Below are 19,235 nucleotides of genomic sequence, written 5' to 3'. Positions count from 1 at the left end.
ATGTTAAACAACAGAAAACAAAGATTTTTATTTAAAAAGAGAGAATACTTTACCGTATTTATCCAGTAATAAGCCCATGCCTGGTAATAAGCCCTTGCCTCATAATAAGCCCTTGTCTGGTAATAAGCCCATGTCTGGTAATAAGCCCTTGCCTCATAATAAGCCCTTGTCTGATAATAAGCACATGCCTGGTAATAAGCACATGTCTGGTAATAAGTCCATGTCTGGTAATAAGCCCTTGCCTCATAATAAGCCCTTGTCTGATAATAAGCACATGCCTGGTAATAAGCACATGCCTGGTAATAAGCCCATACCTGGTAATAAGCCCATACCTGGTAATAAGCCACCCGTGTCTATTGCTCACAAAAAAATTAATTGTACGTAATAAGCTTACCTTCTACTTTGAATCTAAGTTTGGCCTCTGGGCTTGTTACAGGAAAAATATGATAGCCATTTTGTTTAATCATTTTCCACCCATTTTGGTTAGTGATATAATCGATATAAACTATTTCATGCACAAATAAAGGCTTGTTAATGCACTTGGTTAAGTTTGATGCATTTGGCATGTGCCTGCGAAGTTACTCACAGTTAATCATGATAACTTCTATTTTGTTTTTAAATCATCACTTAGAACTCAAAATTAAATAGAAACTTTAGTTAGATGGCTGTTGTGATTCGGTTGTCAGTCATAATTTACATATATATATAAAAAAAAAAAAAAAAAAAAAAAGGCCCAGAGGGCCTGCATTGCACCTGGATATTTGAGTAATCATGGCAAGTTACACTCTAATATAAGATATATTACAAATGTTTTCCTATATTGTTTGAGCTGCTTATCCCAACAATGATTCAAACCAAAGGTGCAGCAAATCCTGTCATTCTTAGAGAAAAGAGATTTTAAAGCGTTTTGTTATATTTCCCAATAATGCTCCAGACCAAATTTCATCAAAATCCATTCAGGCATTCAGGACTAGTAGTGATTTAAACAGATGCTGTGCCATGGCATAAGCTCACCGACCCGTTGAGCTCATCATATCAAAAACATTTGTAATGGAATTGAAAAAGACAAAAAAGGGGTAAAAAATCAATATCATATTTGATTTTTTAAAGATAAAACTTTTTTGCATGATTATTTTTTAATACATTTGTTTAGTCAACCCAATTTTTGTTAGAATATCTAAATGGTTTTCCTTTGTATATTTTTTATCTCCTAATATTTTTCAATTTATTTTCCATCTTATTACCTTACAAATATTCAAAACTTTCGTTTTGTGTCTGATTTCAAAAGAAGCATGCAGTGAGATTATTTTTCCCAAAGCACTTGTTGGTATCAAAATATTCTAAAATAAAACAAAAGATTGTATCTTTAGTATTTAGTATTGAATGAAGAGATATCTAGCATTTATAGAATTACTTTTGTTTCTCAAAATTATGAATTCATGAGATAAAGCTTAAAACAATACATGTGCTTGAAGTTTTATTGCGAAATACATTTAGTAAATGATATTGATTGTACTTTATTTATCAATCAATAAGTCATACCTGGTAATAAGCCCATTAAAGTAAAAATTACTTATCTCGGGATAAATACGGTACCTGGTCTTATCTCAAGATAAATACGGTACTGGACTTATCTCAGGATAAATACAGTACTGGACTTATCTCGGGATAAATACGGTACCTGGTCTTATCTCAGGATAAATACGGTACTGGACTTATCTCAGGATAAATACGGTACTGGACTTATCTCGGGATAAATACGTACCTGGACTTATCTCAGGATAAATACGGTACCTGGACTTATCTCAAGATAAATATGGTACTGGACTTATCTCAGGATAAATACGGTACCTGGTCTTATCTCAGGATAAATACGGTACTGGACTTATCTCAGGATAAATACGGTACTGGACTTATCTCAGGATAAATACGGTACTGGACTTATCAAAGGATAAATACGGTACTGGACTTATCAATGGATAAATACGGTACTGGACTTATCAAAGGATAAATACGGTACTGGACTTATCAAAGGATAAATACGGTACTGGACTTATCTCAAGATAAATACAGTACTGGACTTATCTCAGGATAAATACGGTACTGGACTTATCAAAGGATAAATATGGTACCTGGACTTATCTCAGGATAAATACGGTACCTGGACTTATCTCAGGATAAATACGGTACTGGACTTAACAAAGGATAAATACGGTACTGGACTTAACAAAGGATAAATACGGTACTGGACTTATCAAAGGATAAATACGGTACTGGACTTATCAAAGGATAAATACGGTACTGGACTTATCTCAGGATAAATACGGTACCTGGACTTATCTCAGGATAAATACAGTACTGGACTTATCTCAGGATAGATATGGTACCTGGACTTATCTCATGATAAATACGGTACTGGACTTATCTCAGGATAAATACGGTACTGGACTTATCTCAGGATAAATATGGTACCTGGACTTATCTCAGGATAAATATGGTACTGGACTTATCAAAGGATAAATACAGTACTGGACTTATCTAAGGATAAATACGGTACTGGACTTATCTCAGGATAAATACGGTACTGGACTTATCTCAGGATAAATACAGTACTGGACTTATCTCAGGATAAATATGGTACCTGGACTTATCTCAGGATAAATACAGTACTGGACTTATCTCAGGATAAATACAGTACTGGACTTATCTCAGGATAGATATGGTACCTGGACTTATCTCATGATAAATACGGTACTGGACTTATCTCAGGATAAATATGGTACCTGGACTTATCTCGGGATAAATACGGTACTGGACTTATCTCATGATAAATACGGTACTGGACTTATCTCAGGATAAATACAGTACTGGACTTATCTCATGATAAATACGGTACTGGACTTATCTCAGGATAAATATGGTACCTGGACTTATCTCGGGATAAATACGGTACTGGACTTATCTCATGATAAATACGGTACTGGACTTATCTCGGGATAAATACGGTACTGGACTTATCTCAGGATAAATACGGTACTGGACTTATCTCAGGATAAATACGGTACTGGACTTATCTCAGGATAAATACGGTACTGGACTTATCAAATGATAAATACGGTACTGGACTTATCAAATGATAAATACGGTACTGGACTTATCAAAGGATAAATACGGTACCTGGTCTTATCTCAGGATAAATACGGTACTGGACTTATCAAAGGATAAATACGGTACTGGACTTATCAAAGGATAAATACGGTACTGGACTTATCTCAGGATAAATACGGTACTGGACTTATCTCAGGATAAATACAGTACTGGACTTATCAAAGGATAAATACGGTACTGGACTTATCAAATGATAAATACGGTACTGGACTTATCAAAGGATAAATACGGTACTGGACTTATCTCAGGATAAATACGGTACTGGACTTATCAAAGGATAAATACGGTACTGGACTTATCAAAGGATAAATACGGTACTGGACTTATCAAAGGATAAATACGGTACTGGACTTATCAATGGATAAATATGGTACCTGGACTTATCTCGGGATAAATACGGTACTGGACTTATCTCAGGATAAATACAGTACTGGACTTATCTCAGGATAAATACGGTACCTGGTCTTATCTCAGGATAAATACGGTACTGGACTTATCTCAGGATAAATACAGTACTGAACTTATCTCAGGATAAATACGGTACCTGGACTTATCTCAGGATAAATATGGTACTGGACTTATCTCAGGATAAATACAGTACTGGACTTATCTCAGGATAAATACGGTACTGGACTTATCTCAGGATAAATACAGTACTGGACTTGTCTCAGGATAAATACGGTACTGGACTTATCAAAGGATAAATACGGTACCTGGTCTTATCAAAGGATAAATACGGTACTGGACTTATCTCGGGATAAATACGGTACTGGACTTATCTCAGGATAAATACAGTACTGGACTTATCAAAGGATAAATACGGTACTGGACTTATCAAAGGATAAATACGGTACCTGTATTTTGATGATACAATGTTTTATGGTTATACATATTGTACAGTTCCCCGACATTAAACATTAATCTTCCCACAAAGTCTTTAGAGCCCAGAACAGCGATCACAGAAGTTAGTAAGAGGCGAGCATTTCAGGCCAATTGGGCCCTTGTTGTTCCTTCTAAGATTATTCAAACTTGTGTCTGCATATAGGAAGATTTGTCTTATGTTGAAATATTTTTAAATGTTTAATAACTCATTTTTTACTCAGAAAGTTATTTATTTTCTCAATAGTTTAGTTTAATGTTGCAGATAAAAAAAAAATGAAGAGAAAAGATGAATGAAAAATTATCCTTAACAAACATAACTATCATAGAATCCAATTTAAGTTTTATTTTTCTTCTTGCAGCTACCCCAAAGTCCCTTCTAAGCCCCCTTGGGACCAAAGTCGCTACAGTGAAACCCATGATGACCCTCATTGAGGAGCAGTATCAGAGAGAGACTAAACCACTTCTTAGACAGGATACAGAGGAGGTGGGGCTCCCCACGGGAGTACTTAAGAAATAATCCTAATAAAGAAAAAACAATATTCTGGGAAGCTAGTATTTATCTGCAATAAGCTAAAAACAAATATTATTCATAAAACTAGAAAATGGTGAGATTATTTAATTTAACAAGATAATTTTCCCAGAAGATATTCAAATTTTAATAGAAAATGATTACATTTGAACAGACGATATTTAAATCTTATTAACTGAAGGTAATTAAAATGAATTTTTAGCCCACCATCATCAGATGGTGGGCTATTCAAATCGCCCTGCGTCCGTGGTCCGTCGTCCGTCCGTCCGTCCCTCCATCCGTCCGTCCGTCCCTCCGTCCGTCCGTCCGTAAACAATTCTTGTTATCGCTATTTCTCAGAAAGTACTGAAGGGATCTTTCTCAAATTTCATATGTATGTTCCCCTTGGTGCCTGGTTATGCATATTGCATTTTGCGACCTATCGGAAAACAACATGGCCGACAGGCAGCCATCTTGGATTTTGACCATTGAAGTTTGTTATCGCTATTTCTCAGAAAGTACAGAAGGGATCTTCCTCAAATTTCATATGTAGGTTCCCCTTGGTGCCTAGTTATGCATATCGCATTTTGAGACCTATCGGAAAACAACATGGCCGACAGGCAGCCATCTTGGATTTTGACAATTGAAGTTTGTTATCGCTATTTCTCAGAAAGTACTGAAGGGATCTTTCTCAAATTTCATATGTTTGTTCCCCTTGGTGCTTAGTTATGCATATCGCATTTTGAGACCTATCGGAAAACAACATGGCCGACAGGCAGCCATCTTGGATTTTGACAATTGAAGTTTGTTATCGCTATTTCTCCGAAAGTACAGAAGGGATCTTTCTCAAATTTCATATGTTGGTTCCCCTTGGTGCCTAGTTATGCATATTGCATTTTGAGACCTATCGAAAAACAACATGGCCGACAGCCAGCCATCTTGGATTTTGACAATTGAAGTTTGTTATCGCTATTTCTCCGAAAGTACTGAAGGGATCTTTCTCAAATTCCATATGTATGTTTCCCTTGGTGCCTAGTTATGCATATTGCATTTTGAGACCAATCGAAAAACAACATGGCCGACAGGCAGCCATCTTGGATTTTGACAATTGAAGTTTGTTATCGCTATTTCTCAGAAAGTACTGAAGGGATCTTATTCAAATTTCATATGTTGGTTCCCCTTGGTGCCTAGTTATGCATATCGCATTTTGAGACCTATCGGAAAACAACATGGCCGACAGGCAGCCATCTTGGATTTTGACAATTGAAGTTTGTTATCGCTTTTTCTCAGAAAGTACTGAAGGGATCTTTCTCAAATTTCATCTGTTTGTTCCCCTTGGTGCTTAGTTATGCATATAGCATTTTGAGACCTATCGGAAAACAACATGGCCGACAGGCAGCCATCTTGGATTTTGACAATTGAAGTTTGTTATCGCTATTTCTCCGAAAGTACTGAAGGGATCTTTCTCAAATTCCATATGTAGGTTCCCCTTGGTGCTTAGTTATGCATATTGCATTTTTAGACCAATCGAAAAACAACATGGCCGACAGGCAGCCATCTTGGATTTTGACAATTGAAGTTTGTTATCGCTATTTCTCCGAAAGTACTGAAGGGATCTTTCTCAAATTTCATATGTATGTTCCCCTTGGTGCCTAGTTATGCATATCACATTTTGAGACCAATAGCAAAACAACATGGCCGACAGGCAGCCATCTTGGATTTTGACAATTGAAGTTTGTTATTGCTTTTTCTCAGAAAGTACTGAAGGGATCTTTCTCAAATTTCATATAAAGGTTCCCCTTGGTGCCTAGTTATGCATATTGCATTTTGAGACCAATCGGAAAACAACATAGCCGACAGGCAGCCATCTTGGATTTTGACAATTGAAGTTTGTTATCGCTATTTCTCCGAAAGTACTGAAGGGATCTTTCTCAAATTTCATATGTATGTTCCCCTTGGTGCCTAGTTATGCATATCACATTTTGAGACCAATAGCAAAACAACATGGCCGACAGGCAGCCATCTTGGATTTTGACAATTGAAGTTTGTTATTGCTTTTTCTCAGAAAGTACTGAAGGGATCTTTCTCAAATTTCATATAAAGGTTCCCCTTGGTGCCTAGTTATGCATATTGCATTTTGAGACCAATCGGAAAACAACATGGCCGACAGGCAGCCATCTTGGATTTTGACAATTGAAGTTTGTTATCTCTATTTCTCAGAAAGTACTTAAGGGATCTTTCTCAAACTTTTTTGTAAGTTCCCCTTGGTCTGTTGTTCTGCATATTGCATCTTGGGACCAATAGGAAAACAACATGGCCACCTGGCAGTCATCTTGGATTTTGACAATTGAAGTTTGTTATCGCTATTTATCAGAAATTGCTGAAGGGATCTTTCTGAAATTTCATTATTAGGTTCCCCTCTGTGCCTAGTTATGCATATTGGATTTTGAGACCAGTCAGAAAACAACCTGGCTGACAGGCAGCCATCTTGGATTTTGACAATTGAAGTTTGTTATCGCTATTTTACAGAAGGTACTGAAGGGATCTTTCTCAAATTTCATATGTAGGTTCCCCTTGGTCCCTGGTGTTGCATTTTGGGACCAATCCGAAAACAACATGGCCGACAGACAGCCATTATCGCTAAATCTTAAATTTTATATATAGGTTCCCCTTGTTTGAAAAGTACTAGAGGGCTGTTTCTGAATTTACACAGATTAGTAAGACTTAGAGGAAGGGAAAAGTAGAGAAAAGATCAATCTGACATGGAACCTATAAAGATCATTCAATGGTGGGCGCCAAGATCCCTCTGGGATCTCTTGTATATTTTAACTGTCATATATTTTCTTGTGAAGGACCTGGAGGATGACGAACCGGACCACAAGCACCACATCAGACAAGTGGATCCTGACCCACACAGCATCGGCTCTGACGAGTTCCAGGACTTCGAGTCCTACGAGACTCAGCAGGGCTCACTTCAGGAAGACAATAAGGTTGTGAACTCCCAAGAGGATGGACACATTGTCCACTCGTCCACCACGGACAGTCTGGTGGACATTCAGGGTAAAAACTGTACCCCGAGCCTTGTGTCCAGTGGGTATGGATCACAGGCCGTGTCAATGCTAACTCTGTCCTCCGAGGATTCTCTTAGTCTACGGAGTAACGAGGACAATACTGAATCAAACAAGGAATCTAGAGGTGTTCCGAAAGGCAGTGTAGAACAGGCGAATAGTAGTGGCGATAGTGATTTAGAGGAGGGATCAACGGACTCGACTCAGGATAAAGTTCCCGAGACTGTCGATCAATCGGCAGATGAAATGATGGAACAGTTTACAGTTACGAAGGAAACACATTCCAGTACAGATGAAAGTAGTAAGGACGCCAGTGACTCTGATGTGAGTGTAGCGTCCGTACGACGGCCAAAGCTTCCAGACTTTGATACAACAGGCACTTCTCTCGACGAAAGCAAAGATACCCATTCATTTACACAAGATAAAAACAAGGGCGGTAACTCTACTAAAGAATGGGTGGATCCGTATAGCGAAACTGCAATGGAGGAATTAGAAAAACTTGGGTTTGATGAGGCAGAGGAGAGTAATGATTTTACGGAGCCATCCACGGAACAAAAGGATATAGAATTGTTTATTCGTGAAGACGGAGACAGTGACCGGAATAAGGTCCTAGCAAGTACTCCTATACGACGGCGTGATTTAAATCTATCCAAACGTGCCCGACCTTCATCTTGTATAGTTTCACCTTCCTCGTATGCCGACGCTACTGCCAGTATGATCGAAGAGAGCATGAAGAGGAACAGCCTCGTTCTGGACACCACTGATGATCTAGAAAGCTCAGGTCTGTAGTTACTGTCAAACTTATGCTATAATGACTGTGTTGGTCCCATGTATTTTTAGCTCACATGACATGAAGTGCCATTGAGCTTATGATATGGTGCATGAGTGGGTGTTCGTTGTCTGTCTGTTAACTTTTATCTTCTTCTAGAAGACTATAAGCAACTGAGAACTGATATTTGGCCAGGAGGTATATTTTCTCATATAGATGAACTTTGCCAATTTTCAAAGTCACAGGGGCCAAATATTGAAAATTTTATTAGTGAATCTTCTTCTCAAGTTCTTATGAACCCAAGGCCAGAAGATTCCTGCTCTGGTGCTATAAAAGTTCCTCATACCAATGACCTTGACCTATTTTCAAGGTCACATACGCCAAATACTTTAAGAAATTCTATAAGGCCCAGAGAGCTGATATTTTACCAGCAAATACCTAAGAAAGAGTGGTAAAAAACATTTCTCTCATATAAATGACCAACATATTACCGTCAACATCACTGACATATTACCGTCAACATCACTGACATATTACCGTCAACATCACTGACATATTACCGTCGTACCATCAACATCACTGACATATTACCGTCAACATCACTGACATATTACCGTCAACATCACTGACATATTACCGTCAACATCACTGACATATTACCGTCAACATCACTGACATATTACCGTCAACATCACTGACATATTACTGTCGTACCGTCAACATCACTGACATATCACCGTCAACATCACTGACATATCACCGTCAACATCACTGACATATTACCGTCAACATCACTGACATATTACCGTCATACCGTCAACATCACTGACATATCACCGTCAACATCACTGACATATTACTGTCAACATCACTGACATATTACCTTCAACATCACTGACATATTACTGTCGTACTGTCAACATCACTGACATATTACCGTCGTACCGTCAACATCACTGACATATTACCGTCAACATCACTGACATATTACTGTCGTACCGTCAACATCACTGACATATTACCGTCAACATCACTGACATATTACCGTCAACATCACTGACATATTACTGTCAACATCACTGACATATCACCGTCAACATCACTGACATATTACCGTCAACATCACTGACATATTACCGTCGTACCGTCAACATCACTGACATATTACCGTCAACATCACTGACATATTACCGTCGTACCGTCAACATCACTGACATATTACTGTCAACATCACTGACATATTACCGTCAACATCACTGACATATTACCGTCAACATCACTGACATATTACCGTCGTACCGTCAACATCACTGACATATTACCGTCAACATCACTGACATATTACCGTCAACATCACTGACATATTACTGTCGTACCGTCAACATCACTGACATATTACTGTCAACATCACTGACATATTACCGTCAACATCACTGACATATTACTGTCAACATCACTGACATATTAACGTCAACATCACTGACATATCACCGTCAACATCACTGACATATTACCGTCAACATCACTGACATATCACCGTCAACATCACTGACATATTACCGTCAACATCACTGACATATTACTGTCAACATCACTGACATATTAACGTCAACATCACTGACATATTACCGTCAACATCACTGACATATCACCGTCAACATCACTGACATATTACCGTCAACATCACTGACATATCACCGTCAACATCACTGACATATTACCGTCGTACCGTCAACATCACTGACATATTACCGTCAACATCACTGACATATTACCGTCGACATCACTGACATATTACCGTCAACATCACTGACGTATTACCGTCAGCATCACTGACATATTACCGTCAACATCACTGACATATCACCGTCAACATCACTGACATATTACCGTCGTACCGTCAACATCACTGACATATTACCGTCAACATCACTGATATATTACCGTCAACATCACTGACATATCACCGTCAACATAACTGACATATTACCGTCAACAAGTTTTGTTTGGAGTCAAAATAAGTCAAATTGACTGAAATCAGATGAACTCCGGTGAGCATTACGGCCTCATGGGCCTCTTGTTAACCCTACATAATGATATCCTTATTATCCCTGAGGAAATTCTCATTACAGAAAACTAAACTCTTCACCTCCATTGTTTTATCCACAGCTGGTGATGATGCGCTAAGTGTGTGTTCATTCGGGAGTCGCGCGGACCTTGACAGGCTACAGGAAGTCCCTATGCCATCCTGGATACAGATTGGCGAAAGTGTCATTGTCAACTCGTCCAAAGGACCCTCAAAAACTGGATTTGTGCAATTTGTTGGGAATGTTGAGTTCGCCGGAGGTCCTTGGGTAGGAGTGGAGCTAGATCTTCCTGAAGGTTGGTGCAGAATTTTATTTCAAATCTTGAATACAAAATACATAGAGACTGCTAACTTAAGATGGATTTAGATAGTTTTGAAAAACAGCTGATCCCCAAATTTTTTTTTTTTTTAATTCATAGATTTTGTTGGTAAAAAATGTACTTTTTACGTATCATTACATATCTTTTAGTAAGAAAGTTTTTGCTAATAAAAATAGTCTTCAATAAATTATATTTTGATAAGCCCGTCATATTGAATATCAGAATGACCAAAATGATAATTTAATTGTCTTGTAATAAGGTGAACCGCTGATTTTGAGTTAGAGGCTATTTTTTAAAAACATGATTTTTTTATTACATTATTCCAAAACATCAGAGGTTATAAGTTTGTCTGCCTGGGTTTATTGAGGAATGATTACAACATCTAGGAACATCCTCTCAGACTAAATCATAAAGAAAATCTTGATGTGATAACTAGATATGTAAGTGGTGAACTCGGTAGAAGTTATAAGTAGGTGTATAAACTAGGTCTATTGTAGCTCTTGATATTGACCATGTGATCTTTAACTAAACATCCAACTATAGCAAACAAACATTATACTAATTACAGACAATTTTCTGTGATTCGTAACAGTTTGATTATTTTTTGTTTTTCAGGTAAAAATGATGGTTCTGTACATGGCATTCGATATTTCAAGTGTCGACCTCGTCACGGTGTCTTCGTTCGTCATGACAAGGTTGTCTTGGACAAAAAACGGCGAGGATCACGCAAAATGGCAAAGCGGCATTCCATGGGGGCTAAACTCACTGGCTCAAACTCAAATTTATCACCGGGAGTTACCTCCCCTAGTGGGGGTAGTCCTTCCTATCTCAAAGGAACCTCATCCAGTCACGCAAAGAAAAAATAGGCACCATTGGTTATCAGTGACCATCATTTTGTAGTGATTTTCTCAAGAGTTCAAATGTAATGGGGGGAGTAAGTGTCTCTGTAGGCAAACTGACTAAATATAAGATAAAGATTTCGTAAAGAAGTCTACAAAGCACAAGGAAGGTTATTATATTCTGGAATTTCATCATATATGTCTAAATGAAGTTTTATCAGAAAGAAAATCTTGATGTTATATATATATCTTGTGAAAAATTCACTTGTAGCTGTCTTCTAAAGAAGAAAAAGTTCGTCAGATCCTTGAATAAAATCTGTCAGCAAAGAAATTTGTCATCTCATTGGGATTACCAAAGCCTCAAACCTGAGGAAATGTAATACAGAGTTTGTGAAGAAACTAGATCCATCTATATTTTGTGTACAGATGTAGAAAATCACTTCCAAAGAAATTCTCACTATATATCTATATAGTGACATTCGTTGTAATCTTTGTTTTTAAGCTGCTGCCGTCGATTGACGATCTATTGTTTTCTTGATTATCATTCTGCAAGTTAAGTAACAATATGTTTCAAGCTTGTGTAGAGTGATTAGGCGTTTACTGGAGGACAGTATGATGTTCTATAAAAAGCATGTCTTTCATTACTTGAAGATTGGATTTGAACCAGTTTGTCATCCCTATAGATTGGTGTATATTTTGACTTGATGTCAAATATTGTAATTCTGTGATTTGACATGATCAAAACAATAGCTATTTATGTGTTGTTATTGTCTGTACAAAGGAATATTGTAAATGTCAACAAATGAATCAGAAAAATGATTAACGATTGATAAACGTTTTCCCCAAAGAAGATATTTAATATATAAATGTCCAAATGGGATAGAGAAGTTCAATTTTGTAGATACGAGAGACAGAAACAACAAAAGTAGAGTGTACATTGTATGTAATAGAGGTAGGTAATTGTACATAGCAGTAGAGGAAAGTTGTGGATTTTTGGTGAAGATGGAACAAAAGTTTTGTTACAGGAACCAATAATGTGACAGTTGAAGTTTACATCAGGACTTGCAGACAGTTGCTGGTCTCTAGGTAAAAAAATCTAATCATAATGTATCTAGCTGATAAATAGTCTGGTTGTTATCATAAAAACTAGATGTTATAAATCTTAATTGATAGATAATCAGCAGATATATCTGTCTTCAAAATCCAAGGGTTCTGCTCTCTGTACCTTATCCACAGTCTTAGATTGTGGCCATAGTGTAAGGGTATGTAGTGTCTTAGGGACATATCACAATGATTTTGTGACAGCTAAATGGTTGGCTTTGATTTTAACTCCAATTTAGTATTCAAAAGACAGGTATATTAATAGTCTTACGTTTAGTCCGTCAGATGGATATAGCTTGGTAGTCGTCTCTGTAACATGGAATATTAAAGTACTATAAAGGTCAGAACTCTTGGATTTTGAAGGTGGCAAATGTCCTGGTTGCCATAGCAATCCAATCAACAGGTGTTCTTGGTAAAAAGTCACACATGGCGTTATCACCATGAAATAAACACAGTCAGCCTAGAGCTTTGGGTCTAGTTGTTATAAAAACCATTGAATGTTCTATGTTAATGGTAACATCCCGTTGTCATGGTAACCAGTGGGTGTCCACCGTTTAGATATGGAGAAAACAAAACATTCAGTGTACAAGTATTTGGTGTTATATCTAAACTTCCTGACGTGTAAATATAAACAGAATATTGTACTGGTTGTAAATTCCATGGTTGGTGTTGTAGCTACTTGTAAAAAAAAATCATGCATTCCAGTAATTGTGTACAGTAAGCACCAATACAAAACACACTCTGGAAAGAACAATAATCGCCATTTCTACGTCTGCCATAAGTCCACCATTACATTTCATGAATGTCTTCACACCCCGGCAGTCAGAATAGACATCTTTGAGTTAAAATTCTTTTGAAATCTTTCTGGTTCAAACTTTTCTCATGCTGAAACTTAGATAATTATAATGTTTGATCTCGGTTAAAGAGGTTCACAATTGTTCAACACTTAGTGATTTTTCTCATTTTTAACTTTGTGGAGTAAACCTTTCTCATGTTGTAAGTTTACACTGCAACCTGTTGCGAGAATCCTATATAGTTATACTAAAATGATTTTATCGTGAGTTTAAGCACATGATTAGTTTTATTAGTAAAACCTTGCTAGTTACTAACAGAGTCTGTATTATCGTAAACTCCTGCTGAAACCTGCTCTTTTTGTTGTGGCTTACCCCACAAACCGGCACACTTTCAATATTTCAATAATGTTTTAAATCGTTGGTTTTTTAGCCCACCATCATCAGATGGTGGGCTATTCAAATCGCCCTGCGTCCGTCGTCCGTCGTCCGTCCGTCCGTCCGTCCGTAAACAATTCTTGTTATCGCTAATCCTCAGAAAGTACTGAAGGGATCTTTCTCAAATTTCATATGTAGGTTCCCCTTGGTGCCTGGTTATGCATATTGTATTTTGGGACCGATCGGAAAACAACATGGCCGACAGGCAGCCATCTTGGATTTTGACCATTGAAGTTTGTTATCGCTATTTCTGAGAAAGAGCTGAAGGGATCTTTCTCAAATTTCATATGTAGGTTTCCCTTGGTGCCTAGTTATGCATATTGCATTTTTGGACCGATCGGAAAACAACATGGCCGACGGGCAGCCATCTTGGATTTTGACAATTGAAGTTTGTTATCGCTATTTCTAAGAAAGTACTGAAGGGATCTTTCTCAAATTTCATATGTGGGTTTCCCTTGGTGCCTAGTTATGCATATTGCATTTTGGGACCGATCGGAAAACAACATGGCCGACAGGCAGCCATCTTGGATTTTGACCATTGAAGTTTGTTATCGCTATTTCTGAGAAAGTACTCAAGGGATCTTTCTCAAATTTTATATGTAGGTTTCCCTTGGTGCCTAGTTATGCATATTGCATTTTGGGACCGATCGGAAAACAACATGGCCGACGGGCAGCCATCTTGGATTTTGACCATTGAAGTTTGTTATCGCTATTTCTGAGAAAGTAATGAAGGGATCTTTCTCAAATTTCATATATAGGTTTCCCTTGGTGCCTAGTTATGCATATTGCATTTTGGGACCGATTGGAAAACAACATGGCCGACAGGCAGCCATCTTGGTTTTTGACCATTGAAGCTTGTTATCGCTATTTCTGAGAAAGTACTGAAGGGATCTTTCTCAAATTTCATATGTAGGTTCCCCTTGGTGCCTAGTAATGCATATCGCATTTTGGGACTGATCGGAAAACAACATGGCCGACAGGCAGCCATCTTGGATTTTGACCATAGAAGTTTGTTATCACTATTTCTGAGAAAGTACTGATTGGATCTTTCTCCAATTTCATATGTAGTTTCCCCTTGGTGCCTAGTTATGCATATTGCATTTTGAGACCAATCAGAAAACAACATGGCCGACAGGCAGCCATCTTGGATTTCGAAAATTGAAACTGGTTATCACTATTACTAAGAAACTAATGAAGGGATCTTCCTGAAATTCATATGTAGGTTCCCCCAGGTGCCTAGTTATGCATATTGCATTTTGAGACCAATCGGAAAACAACATGGCCGACAAGCAGCCATCTTGGATTTTGACAATTGAAGTTTGTTATCACTATTTCTCAGAAAGTACTGAAGGAATCTTTCTCAAATTCCATATATATAGGTTCCCCTTGGTGCCTAAATCTTAAATTTTATATATAGGTTTCCTTTGTTTGAAAAGTACTAGAGGTTTCCTCTGAGTTTACACAGATTAGTAAGACTTAGAAGAAGAGAAAAGTAGAGAAAAGATCAATCTGACATGGAACCTATAAAGATCATTCAATGGTGGGCGCCAAGATCCCTCTGGGATCTCTTGTCTTTGATATTGGTTTTCTTATACCAGGCAACATTCGCCCCGGAAAATTTCACCCGGATAATCTCACTAAGGAAACCTATGCCCTCATACAAAAGAAAGTATGATTTCAAAAATGTTAATATAACTTTCACCAAATTGTTAAATTTTCCCTTTGTTATTGAGAGAAAAATATAAAAGCTTGATGGCGGTGTCAACCGTATGCTGTAGATTTTACTTAAATTACCTACAGTAAATGTTACGAATTAATTTCAACTTAGAGCGTAGGTTAGAGTTTCTATGAAATGAAACAGGTATGGTTTTCTGCAGGTTTTCTTGGACTAAAGTACAGTTTTACCTGAAGTGAGACAGGTTCATATATGGACTCTAGTAAGTCTAGCAAGTCTGAAGATGACAGGAAATAATTATCGTTGCTACTTTAATGTAAAAGTGTAATTTTTTTCATTTTTTTCGAATTTTCAGATTTACTAAAAAAGATATGAAGCAAAATAGATTGTACCTTTTTGGTGAAAATAATCAAACTGACCAAAAATTTTCTCAATTAATAAGTATCCATTATGTCAATTTTTGCTATTTTCTATTCTCATAATAGCAAAAGTTTCAGAAAATTTCAAACTTTACACTAAATCTGTTAATATTCCAATAATTTTTTGGGGTTTTTTTTTATTAGTGTCTCATGCCGAGGTTTTTTTGGTTTTTTTTTTTTCTGAAACTGTGTTACAATCATCTGCCATGTTTGTGTTTTCACTTCTAGTTGTGTTAACTGAATAATATACCACTGAAATTTGTGTTTCTTATTTACAAAATAAAACTTGTTACAAGTGCTGCCTGTATGTCAATGGAGTTTCCATTGTAGTTTGTCGTTATAGAAGATAATGTCTGTCACCTGTCACTCACTAGGATGTAAATTTTGCACATTTAAGTTGTTATCATGTATGCTTTATTGATTTTACGGTCCATTTAAATATTATTTTCATTCGTTTTATATTTGATCATATCAACAACCCTATTTAAGTCAACTTTACAAACTACCTGCTTGTAAGGCGTGTTGTGATTGGATGAGAGAAGCCTAGCCTCTGATTGGCTGTGTTTGTTATATTAATGTAACAGGGAAAATGATTGGTTGTATTAATTGATGTATATTTAGAAACCCATTTATGAATGTTTAGGTTTTGAAATTTAATTTCAAGATATGTCTTTACATCTTAAGAAATATTTTCTTGTTTAATGTTATCGTAGCAATCCTTTTGTTTTCTCCCGTGACGTTTAAGGGGACCACATTGTAGGGATTGGGCAGTAACTATGTCATTGGTGTAATCTGTCTTTGGTTGTAGACACAAGTCGCCTGTCACGCATCAGGGCATAGTTCCGAAACTTCAGGAATTTAATTTTTACATTAATAGGTTCATGGGGCAGGAACCAGTTACATTGACACCCTAGGTGTAATCTGTCTTTGGTTGTGTGGTGAAGATAAATTAGCTCTTTTACAGAGTTAAATCTGTGACGCAGTTCAATTACCTAGGTTTTCAGCTTTACAACCCTGACAATAATAAGACGGTAACGTGAGACTCACTGGACGGCGACGTCAGATTGACTGGAGGGTGACGTCGGACTCACTGGACGGCGACGTCAGATTGACTGGAGGGTGACGTCAGACTCACTGGACGGTGACGTGAGACTCACTGGACGGTGACATCGGACTCACTGGACGGTGACGTCGGACTGACAGGACGGTGACGTCAGACTCACTGGACGGTGACGTCGGACTCACTGGACGGTGACGTCGGACTCACTGGACGGTGACATCAGACTCACTGGATGGTGACGTTAGACTCCCTGGATGGTAACGACAGACTGACTCGATTCCTTTAATACAAAATATATATCAAGATGTGCAATGATATGAATAAACAGAAGAAAATTATAGTAAATACTCGTCACATTCCGTGTCCTGTAATTATGTCCTTGGTGAGCGTTCTCTAACACTGGGTCGTGGGCTACAAACGTTGTTATAACCCAGAACCATAGTCTCTGTGTACTGGGTAGGGTGTGCGTTTAGATAATACTCCTTTATAATGAGATCAGTTTGGGGTCACCGCTCGTAATTGTCTCCCTCTTGCTTCAATGACTCTGAGATTAAATATTATATATGTATGTGGAACAGGCCTCGACAGTTGGAGTGTCCACGTTTGTTGTTCAAATTTGGGTGAAGTGACATTCCAGTCAACAGATCATTCTTTCCTTTGTTTTAAAGAATTTATTTTAATTTGAAACAACACACATGCTGTAAATGTCATTGTTATCATGCATGCTATATGTGACAGTGGTGTTATTGTTTATTATCTTGATTATAGCTATTAAATGTTGAGGCATATTGACCATTATAGTAATGGGAAACTTCACTAGCTTTGTGGAATACATCTGTATATAATGTGTGTTCATTAATGATTTACACATCAATATGTGTCCCAAGATGATGACAGAAATTTGGAAGGTCTATGGTGGGAATATGGTCACCCATTGCCTTCCCTGGTTGGACTATGGTGGGAGTATGGTCATCCATTGCCTTCCCTGGTTTGTCTATGGTGGGAGTATGGTCACCCATTGCCTTCCCTGGTCAGTTTATGGTGGGAGTATGGTCACCCATTGCCTCCCCTGGTTGGTCTATGGTGGGAGTAATGTCACCCACTTCCTTCCCTGGTTGGTCTATGGTGGGAGTATGGTCATCCATTGCCTTCCCTGGTTTGTCTATGGTGGGAGTATGGTCACCCATTGCCTTCCCTGGTCAGTTTATGGTGGGAGTATGGTCACCCATTGCCTTCCCTGGTTGGTCTATGGTGGGAGTATGGTCACCCACTTCCTTCCCTGGTTGGTCTGTGATGGGAGTATGGTCACCCATTGCCTTCCCTGGTTGGTATATGGTGGGAGTATGGTCACCCACTTCCTTCCATGGTTGGTCTATGGTGGGAGTATAGTCACCCATTGCCTTCCCTGGTTGGTATATGGTGGGAGTATGGTCACCCATTGCCTTCCCTGGTTGGTATATGGTGGGAGTATAGTCACCCATAGCCTTCCCTGGTTGGTCCATGGTGGGAGTATGGTCACCCATTGACTTCCCTGGTTGGTCTATGGTGGGAGTATGGTCACCCATTGCCTTCCCTGGTTGGTCTATGGTGGGAGTATGGTCACCCATTGCCTTCCCTGGTTGGTCTATGGTGGGAGTATGGTCACCCATTGCCTTCCCTGGTTGGTCTATGGTGGGAGTATGGTCACCCATTGCCTTCCCTGGTTGGTCTATGGTGGGAGTATGGTCACCCATTGCCTTCCCTGGTTGGTCTATGGTGGGAGTATGGTCACCCATTGCCTTCCCTGGTTGGTCTATGGTGGGAGTATAGTCACCCATTGCCATCCCTGGTTGGTCTATGGTGGGAGTAATGTCACCCATTGCCTTCCCTGGTTGGTCTATGGTGGGAGTATAGTCACCCATTGCCTTCCCTGGTTGGTCTATGGTGGGAGTATAGTCACCCATTGCCTTCCCTGGTTGGTCTATGGTGGGAGTATGGTCACCCATTGCCTTCCCTGGTTGGTCTATGGTGGGAGTATAGTCACCCATTGCCTTCCCTGGTTGGTCTATGGTGGGAGTAATGTCACCCATTGCCTTCCCTGGTTGGTCTATGGTGGGAGTATGGTCACCCAT

General features: G+C 38.5%; 2 protein-coding genes across 2 annotated transcripts in view; one reads left to right on the top strand and one right to left on the bottom strand.

Moving 5' to 3' along the window:
- LOC117317035 (kinesin-like protein KIF13B) overlaps nt 1-13,956 on the top strand; it is a 416,447-nt gene extending 402,491 nt beyond the window's left edge. The window contains exons 35-38 of the mRNA XM_033871817.1: nt 4,410-4,534; nt 7,411-8,407; nt 10,565-10,777; nt 11,417-13,956. Of these exons, the coding sequence (XP_033727708.1) occupies nt 4,410-4,534; nt 7,411-8,407; nt 10,565-10,777; nt 11,417-11,667 (1,586 nt within the window). The 3' untranslated portion in view covers nt 11,668-13,956. The remainder of the gene's footprint in view (nt 1-4,409; nt 4,535-7,410; nt 8,408-10,564; nt 10,778-11,416) is intronic.
- A 4,367-nt stretch (nt 13,957-18,323) lies between these two features.
- LOC117316944 (DNA-directed RNA polymerase II subunit RPB1-like) lies at nt 18,324-19,235 on the bottom strand. The gene has a single exon (XM_033871723.1). It carries the CDS (start codon nt 19,233-19,235, stop codon nt 18,324-18,326), a length of 912 nt encoding a protein of 303 aa, XP_033727614.1.

This window comes from Pecten maximus, chromosome 18, assembly GCF_902652985.1.
Source record: "Pecten maximus chromosome 18, xPecMax1.1, whole genome shotgun sequence".
Lineage (NCBI taxonomy): Eukaryota > Metazoa > Mollusca > Bivalvia > Pectinida > Pectinidae > Pecten > Pecten maximus.
This window is presented reverse-complemented; position numbering and strand designations above follow the sequence as displayed.

Bases quoted from the DNA above. Each gene is read 5' to 3' on its own strand.
- LOC117316944 (XM_033871723.1), bottom strand. From the start codon at position 19,235: ATGGGTGACCATACTCCCACCATAGACCAACCAGGGAAGGCAATGGGT.